Source organism: Oryzias latipes, chromosome 1 (genome assembly GCF_002234675.1).
Source record: "Oryzias latipes chromosome 1, ASM223467v1".
Taxonomy (NCBI): domain Eukaryota; kingdom Metazoa; phylum Chordata; class Actinopteri; order Beloniformes; family Adrianichthyidae; genus Oryzias; species Oryzias latipes.
In genome coordinates this window covers 36,559,774-36,568,664 of record NC_019859.2, presented here as the reverse complement: position 1 = coordinate 36,568,664, position 8,891 = coordinate 36,559,774, and the positions used below count along the sequence as shown (strand labels likewise).

Below are 8,891 nucleotides of genomic sequence, written 5' to 3'. Positions count from 1 at the left end.
GAACGGCGACCGACAGCAGAAGGACTCGGCGTCTCCAATGTGCTTTTTCCACATTTACATATTCCTGTTTCTGTTTATAACAATGACAAAGGCACCGATCCGTGCACATCCAAGCACGTTGATGATGATGGGAGAGCGGAGGTGAGTGTCTGATGTTGAACTAAACATGACATGTGATGGACACATAAAAAAATAAAGTCATATTCCTTAAAATACTGTTTTATTTGTCAATTTACATGGATTAGCAATACATTTAAAGCAACTCCATTAGATAAGCATTCATGTCTGATGTTCACAGGTCAGAAAGCAGCTCGGCTCACGCGGCGACGCCAAAGCAAAACAGCTTCTTTTTATCCTCTTTATTTCATTTTTTTGGAGGGAGGAGAGGCATTAGTCGGGAAAGGTGCAAAAGGTCAGAAAACAGAACAGGATGGGGCAATAAAGCCTGCCATGCTCATTTCTGAGCACTTTCTGCCCTCAAAGGGTTAATTTGAATTAAAGAAAGAAGCCTAGGATCTCTGCAAACGGAAAGAAACGGTGAAGAATGGAAGAGATGAATCTAAAGGCAGCGGAGAAACGGAAAACTGAGAGATCAAACTGCGGCGGTAGCTTCACGCCGTCCACGCCGCCCCCCCCTCTTCAGTTACAAGCTTCTCCACCTTTGAGTTGAGCGATGGCCGCTCTCGCCCCGAGCCCAACCCACCGGAAGCTGCACCTTAAGGTCCCCCTCCCTGCAAATCCAAGACTTCACATTGCTAGCTGGGATAACGGTGCGTCCAGTTCGGGCCGCATCACACGCCGCCGGAGCAGCTGTGTTGCAACAGTGGAGGCTTTAGAAACAGCCAACAGGTTTGAAATCAAAGTCTCAATGTGTGAAAGTTCCAGTTCTGACAAACGGAAAAGGAGACATAGCTGCTCTAGACGGGAGTCCACGCAGCAGCTGCACCGCTCCACAGCGCCTGTGAGGGCAGAACCAGGACCTGGTTACACACAACACGCCTCCACGCCACGACCCACATGTCGCTGGCGGCTGGCGCTTGACGGGTCAAATGTGACACCAGAGAGTTGGTCTCTCCATCCGCTGCACTTTCTTGGTCCTGACGGCTCTCAGACATCATCTCTTTGCTTTCTCCACTTACACTACTTCTGCCAAAAGCCTCACTCTGTCCTTCACTGGTGCCACGCCCTGCAGCCGCCACGCCTTGCAGCCGCCACGCCCTGCAGCCGCCACGCCTTGCAGCCGCCACGCCCTGCAGCCGCCACGCCTTGCAGCCGCCACGCCCTGCAGCCGCCACGCCCTGCAGCCGCCATGCCCTGCAGCCGCCATGCCCTGCAGCCGCCACGCCTTGCAGCCGCCACGCCCTGCAACCGCCACGCCCTGCAATCGCCACTCCCTGCAGCCGCCACGCCCTGCAACCGCCACGCCCTGCAACCGCCACGCCCTGCAATCGCCACGCCCTGCAGCCGCCACGCCCTGCAGCCGCCATGCCCTGCAGCCGCCATTCCCTGCAGCCGCCACGCCTTGCAGCCGCCACGCCCTGCAATCGCCACTCCCTGCAGCCGCCACGCCCTGCAACCGCCACGCCCTGCAACCGCCACGCCCTGCAATCGCCACGCCCTGCAGCCGCCACGCCCTGCAGCCGCCACGCCTTGCAGCCGCCACGCCCTGCAGCCGCCATGCCCTGCAGCCGCCACGCCCTGCAACCGCCACGCCCTGCAATCGCCACGCCCTGCAATCGCCACGCCCTGCAGTCGCCACGCCCTGCAATCGCCACGCCCTGCAATCGCCACGCCCTGCAGGTGCCACGCCTTGCAGCCGCCACGCCCTGCAGCCGCCACGCCTTGCAGCCGCCACGCCCTGCAGCCGCCACGCCCTGCAGCCGCCATGCCCTGCAGCCGCCATTCCCTGCAGCCGCCACGCCTTGCAGCCGCCACGCCCTGCAACCGCCACGCCCTGCAGTCACCACGCCCTGCAGTCACCACGCCCTGCAGCCGTACAGGAGGTGCTGCATTGAACCAATGCATTCTAGCCCACATTTCCAGTTTCAAACGTGTTGAGTGATGACTTTGTGCTCTGAGGACCAGGATGTTACTTGAGAAGTTGATTCCTACAGAAAAAGTCAACTAAATAGAACTTTTTTCTACTAAAAAACAAACAAAGATGTAACATCTGAATTCTCTGGAAAAGCTCCCAAAGTGGTACAAAATAATGCAGACTAAAACCAAACCTGTTTGCAATAGAAAGATTCAGATTTCATTTCATGACAAACAAGAGACAAACAGCAATGCTGGACTAAAATGAACCCCACATTCGGCAAAAACACACCCTGATGACGAGTAGAAGGTGTGAGATTGCTACATAAATATGGGTTTTGCTGCCCCCCCCCCCCATTGGAACCAACAGGCGTCTCTGAAGCCCCCGTCAGGAGGCTGGAGGTGGACACAAACCTTCAGCCACCAGCTTCCAGTGAAAAATGTCGGCTGGCTTCCAGGCAGCAAGATTACAATAGAAAACTCCACATGCTGCAATCCAACCATTCCAGAAAACTGAGAGGAGCAGAAAGACGTTTTTCTGGATCCCTGTGGCCCCCCCGGGCGCCGTGACATCATCCTCGCCGTTTGTCCTGAGCCGACGCCCCCCCATCATATCCCAACCGTCACTCTGAGACTTTTCCAGTTTCTAACTCCAAACTAACGGCATCTGCTGCACATAAAACATCTGGTTAAAAAATCAAATAAAATTATGAACATAAAAAGACATCTTCAAAGGACAAACATCAAAGACAGAGAGGGGGGGGCTCTCCTTTTCCCGTGCACCCCCCCATGCTGATCCTCTGCTTTAGGCCTCCGTCTTCTCCTTCTTTTTGTTTTTCTTCAGGAAGGAGGGGGTGCGGAACTTCTTCTTCTTCTTGGTGTTGGGGGACTTGGAGGGGGAGCTCTCCGGGGACAGCGCCTCCTCGATCTTCTCGCCGGCGCGCACCGTGATCTCCACGCTCTCCACGCTGGTGGTCAGCGCGCTGACGCGCTTGGACAGCTCCTCCTCCTCGTGGTTGTCTTTGCCGTTCGTCAGGCCCGGGTGGATCTCTGCAGAAGAAGGAAAACCCAAACGGGTCTCGTCAAAAACACATTCTGCAAAGGCGTCCCGCTTACAGAGATGAGATGAGCCTGTGGCCCGCCAACACGCCGCCGCGGCGTCTCCGTGCAGACGCTCCAACAGCAGCAGACGGAATGAAAACACGAGAGATTTTTACAGAATTGATTTATTTAATGGAGCAGAAAATACAAAAAACACTTTGTAACGTAGCTTTGGCCTTCAATGAAAAAGGTTTCCTGTTGGTCTTCACTGCAGATGCTGTTTTGGTCCATTCCTCCATGCAGATTTTCTCCAGAGCTCTGATGTTTCTGGGCAACACAGACTCTCAACCCTTCTCCGGTGGATTGAGCTCCTGAGACGGGATAGTCCGCTCCAGAACCTTGAAATGCTCTTTACATCGGCACTTGTTCGTTGCCATGGCGATCCTCCGTGCTCTCGCTGATGGAACGAGGTTTCTTCCCACATATTTATTCTTTCCGTCATCCTGTCCGGTTCACAGCAGAGCAGCCCCACAGCATGACGCTTCCACCCCCGTGCTGAGGGTTGGTTCAGATCTGGTGTCCTGTGACAGCTCTTTGGTCCTGGCAGAGTCTGACTCTTAAAGGGCGTCTTTGATAAAGATAACAAGTTGACATAAATACAGGGAACCAGTGGAGGATGGAGGAGCTAAAAGGTCGTTTGTAGAAGATAAATTCTTCATTTCTGCTCCATTATTCAAACACATTCTTTAAAATCAGATCATGTGATTTCCTGAATCCTTGTGATGTATTCAAACGTTACAGATCCTCTTTCTATGTGGGACCAACTCCAGAATCTGACAAATCCTTTCGTTCTGCTGTAAATGCTGCCATTTCTTCTTAATGTCACAGGTTTGAATCCAATCTAGCCACAGGGGTTGCAAGCCAGTAACTTCTGTGCCGGTCCCAAGCCCGGATAAATAGAGAGGGTTGCGTCAGGAAGGGCATCCGGCGTAAAAATTGCCAAAATAACCATGCGAATCATCCACAACACTTTAGACATACCGGATCGGTCGAGGCCCGGGTTAACAACGACCGCCACCGATGCTGTTAACCTACAGGGTGTCGGTGGAAATTTGACTACTGTTGGTGGAAGAAAGAGGGGAGGCAGAAGGGTCCGTGGCCAGAGAGAGAAGGGAAAAGGCAGGAACATAGGTTTGAGAATAGGGACTCTTAACATTGGCACAATGACAGGGAAAGGCAGAGAGCTGGCAGACATGATGGAGAGAAGGAAGGTAGATGTACTGTGTGTGCAGGAGACAAGGTGGAAGGGCAGCAAGGCACGTAGTATTGGAGGAGGATACAAACTGTTCTATCATGGTGTTGATAGGAAGAGAAACGGGGTAGGAGTGATTCTGAAGGGGGAGTTTGTAAACAGTGTTCTAGAAGTGAAAAGAGTCTCAGACAGGATGATGAGCCTAAAGTTAGAAATTGAAGGGGTGATGGTGAATGTAGTCAGTGGGTATGCGCCACAGGTTGGCTGTGACTTAGAAGTGAAGGAGAGATTCTGGAGTGAGTTGGATGAGGTCATAGAGAGTTTTCCCAGAGGAGAGAGAGTTGTTATTGGAGCAGACTTTAATGGGCATGTTGGTGAGGGCAACAGAGGTGATGAGGAGGTGATGGGCAGGTTTGGTGTGAAGGAAAGGAATCTGGAGGGACAGATGGTGGTGGACTTTGCGAAGAGGATGGAAATGGCTGTAGTCAACACTTACTTCCAGAAGAGAGAGGAACATAGAGTGACATACAGAAGTGGAGGTAGGAGTACTCAGGTGGACTACATCCTATGTAGACGAGGTCATTTGAGAGAGGTTAATGACTGCAAAGTGGTGGTAGGAGAGAGTGTAGCCAGACAGCACCGCATGGTGGTGTGTAAGATGACTCTGGAGGTCAGGAAGAAGAAGAGAGGGAAAACAGAAAAGAAGACCAAGTGGTGGAAGCTACAGAATGAAGAAACTTGTGAGGAATTTAGGCAGAAGTTGAGGCAGGTCCTGGGTGGTCAGGATGAGCTTCCAGAGGACTGGGAAACTACAGCAGAGATTATCAGGGAAACAGGTAGGAAGGTGCTAGGTGTGTCATCTGGAAAGAGGAAAGACGGTAAAGAGACTTGGTGGTGGAACGAGGAAGTACAGGAATGCGTCCAGAGGAAGAGGTTGGCTAAAAGGAAGTGGGATGTAGAAAGGACTGAGGAAGGTAGACAGGAGTACAAGGAAGCGCAGCGTAGAGTGAAGAGAGAGGTGGCAAAGGCCAAACAGAAAGCTTACGATGAGCTATATGACAGGTTAGACACAAAGGAAGGAGAAAAGGACTTGTACAGGCTAGCCAGACAGAGATGGGAAGGACGTGCAACAGATAAGGGTGATTAAGGACAGAGATGGAAAGGTGCTAACAACCCAAGAGAGTGTACAGAAAAGATGGAAGGAGTATTTTGAGGAGCTGATGAACGAGGAAAATGACAGGGAAAGAAGGGAGGAAGATGTGGTTGTTGTGGAGCAGGAAGTAGCAGAGATTGGAAAGGATGAGGTTAGGAAGGCTCTGAAAAGGATGAAGAGCGGAAAGGCCGTTGGTCCTGATGACGTACCTGTGGAGGTATGGAAGTGCCTAGGAGAGACAGCAGTGGAATTTCTAACAAGGTTGTTCAATAGGATTCTAGAGAGTGAGAAGATGCCTGAGGAATGGAGGAGAAGCGTTCTGGTCCCGATCTTTAAGAACAAGGGTGACACGCAGAACTGCAGCAACTATAGAGGAATAAAGTTGATGAGCCACACAATGAAGCTGTGGGAAAGAGTAGTGGAAGCCAGGCTTAGGAAGAAGGTGGAGATTTGTGAGCAGCAGTATGGTTTCATGCCCCGTAAGAGCACCACTGATGCCATTTTTGCTTTGAGAATGTTGATGGAAAAGTACAGAGAAGGTCAGAAGGAGCTGCATTGTGTGTTCGTAGATTTAGAGAAGGCGTATGACAGGGTGCCGAGGGAGGAGCTGTGGTACTGTATGAGGTCGTCTGGAGTGGCAGAGAAGTATGTCAGAGTAGTTCAGGACATGTATGAGAGAAGTATGACGGTGGTGAGATGTGCTGTAGGTCAGACAGAGGAGTTCAAGGTGGAGGTGGGACTACACCAAGGATCAGCTTTGAGTCCTTTTTTGTTTGCTATGCTGATGGACAGGCTGACAGACAAGGTAAGACAGGAATCTCCCTGGACAATGATGTTTGCGGATGACATTGTAATTTGCAGTGAGAGTAGAGAGCAGGTGGAGGAACAGCTAGAGAGGTGGAGGTTTGCTCTGGAAAGAAGAGGTATGAAGGTCAGTCGTAGTAAGACAGAATACATGTGTCTGAACGAGAGGGATCAAGGTAGAAGCGTTAGGTTACAGGGGGCTGAGGTGAAGAAGGTGCAGGAGTTTAAGTACTTGGGGTCAACAGTTCAGTGTGATGGGGATTGTGGAAAAGAGGTGAAGAGGCGAGTGCAGGCAGGTTGGAGCGGTTGGAGGAAAGTGTCAGGAGTGTTGTGTGACAGAAGAGTGTCAGCAAGACTCAAAGGAAAGGTGTACAAGACAGTGGTGAGACCAGCTCTGCTCTATGGGTTAGAGACGGTAGCAGTGAGACAGAGACAAGAGGCTGAGATGGAGGTAGCAGAGATGAAGATGTTGAGGTTCTCCTTAGGAGTGACCAGGTTAGACAGGATAAGGAACGAGTACATCAGAGGGACGGCTCATGTTGCCTGTGTTAGCGACAAAGTCAGAGAAGCCAGACTGAGATGGTTTGGACATGTTCAGAGGAGGGATAGTGGATATATTGGTAGAAGGATGTTGGAGATGGAGCTGCCTGGCCGGAGGGCAAGAGGACGACCAAAGAGGAGATATTTGGATGTCTTAACAGAGGACATGAAGTTGGCTAATGTTAGGGTAGAAGATGTCCATGATAGAGTGAGGTGGAAAAGGATGATTCGCTGTGGCGACCCCTGATGGGAAAAGCCGAAAGAGAAAGAAGAAGAAGAAGAGTCACAGGTTTGAATCCACGTCTTTTGGTTTCTTTGTTTCGCACTTTGAGGATTTGCTCTTGAATAAATTATTTAAAAAATGTGTGATTTGTGCTCCTCTCACTCACACTTTCCCATATTTCCTGTTATCCGGCATGAAAGCTCAGTGACCCGATCGCCAAAGCCGAGCGCGGCCTCGTTTTGACTGAATGAAGCGGCGAGCAGCAGAGCCCGCCCACTCCTGTAATTACTCTTTACATAACAGCTCGGTATTGTAGCGTCTTCCTCTGTGGGTCAAACATGCCGCTTACACAATCCAGGCCACAGCGTTGTGTAGCTACACGCAAACAGCAAAGACTCACAAACTGATCAAGTGTTTCCAACCGGGACCCACCGAGACCAGCGGCCAGCCTCACCAGCGGCCGTCAGAGGGTCACAGCTTTTGTGTAGTTTGTGTTTTTGTGACACAAACTCAGCCCAACAGTTGTTGTTTACAACTCGTACCGAGGCTTGGACTCTTTTGTTTCTCACAGTTACGTCGGGAAGGCTTCCTTTGGCGTACAGTACCTACAGGGTATTTCCATGGACCTACTCCCTTGTTACACATGGCAAATACCATAAACATACAGTAAGTAAATACAAGCAACTTTATTTGTTCTTCCATGTGGTAGATACTACAAAAGACACATTAACACAACATGTAGAAACCCAGTAGGTACTACGGAAATACCCAGTGTGTACAGCATGAATACCTAGTAGGTACCACAAAAGTATGATCCAAATAGTACCACATGAATAGACAGCAAATACCATGTAAGTTCTGAGTAGGTACAAAAAAGTACCATGTAAATACCACTTGAATACCTTGTAAGTACTGCCCTGTAAAAGGAAAAACCCAACGTCAACAAACCTGAGATGTCAAGTGTGACAGAGATAAGCGGAAAGGAGGAAACGTTTTCCTAACATTATGGGATGCCTCTTTTCTGTTAGCACCTCACCAACATCGCTTCCGCCTCCTTCGAGGAAAACATCTGGGCGCAACCGGAACCATACAACGGCGACGTAGAGGCATGCAGCGGATTTCTGCTACAGTCCCAGCTATTATTCCAGCAATCCCCCAGGTACTACCAGTCTGATCATCGCAAAATTTCTCTGATACCGTATTTTCCGGACTATAAGTCGCACCGGAGTATAAGTCGCACCAGCCCAAAAATGCATTATAAAGTAGAAAAAAACACAGATAAGTCGCACTGGACTATAAGTCGCATTTTAACTTTCACAACCTCATATGACACAATCATAGCAGACTGTTTAATAATTTCACAGTAATTCTTTCTCTTACTTAATTATTTATTCCTTTCATGAAGCATCATTGGCCAACTAATACTCTGTTTTCATCCTGTTTTTGTAGAAACAGTTTTCACTTTTATTGCATTTCTGAATCTATGAAATCATTGGAAAATAGAATATTATCTTGTTAGCCTTCAAGATCTTACTGTAAAAAAAAGTTTGCTGAGTCTCTGAGTCACTGAACATCCTCTTAACACTTAACATACCTCATACAACAAATTGACCCAGGAACATCATCTCTGTTCCTCACAAATGAACATAACAGGAGGGTTAACAATGTATTTATTTCAATTTATTTCTAATATAAGTCGCTGCGGAGTATAAGTCGCACCCCTTGCCAAACTATGAAAAAAAGTGCGACTTATAGTCCGGAAAATACGGTAGTTAATTCTCTCCGCGGCAAAGCACTCCAGTGGGCTCAGGCTTTTCTAGTGGCTAATCCACTTTCACATCTTC

General features: G+C 49.6%; 1 protein-coding gene and 1 long non-coding RNA gene across 9 annotated transcripts in view; one reads left to right on the top strand and one right to left on the bottom strand.

Moving 5' to 3' along the window:
- Positions 1-203: 203 nt before the first annotated feature.
- LOC101164133 (gamma-adducin) overlaps positions 204-8,891 on the bottom strand; it is a 138,527-nt gene continuing 129,839 nt past the window's right edge. For all 8 annotated transcript variants that reach the window (XM_023951081.1, XM_023951103.1, XM_023951043.1 and 5 more), the window contains one exon: positions 204-3,084. In XM_023951081.1, the coding sequence (XP_023806849.1) occupies positions 2,840-3,084 (245 nt within the window). In that variant the 3' untranslated portion in view covers positions 204-2,839. The remainder of the gene's footprint in view (positions 3,085-8,891) is intronic.
- Positions 3,881-7,180, top strand: LOC111947082. The gene is made up of 2 exons (XR_002872884.1): positions 3,881-3,963; positions 7,114-7,180. It is a non-coding gene; the product is annotated as an uncharacterized LOC111947082 (long non-coding RNA).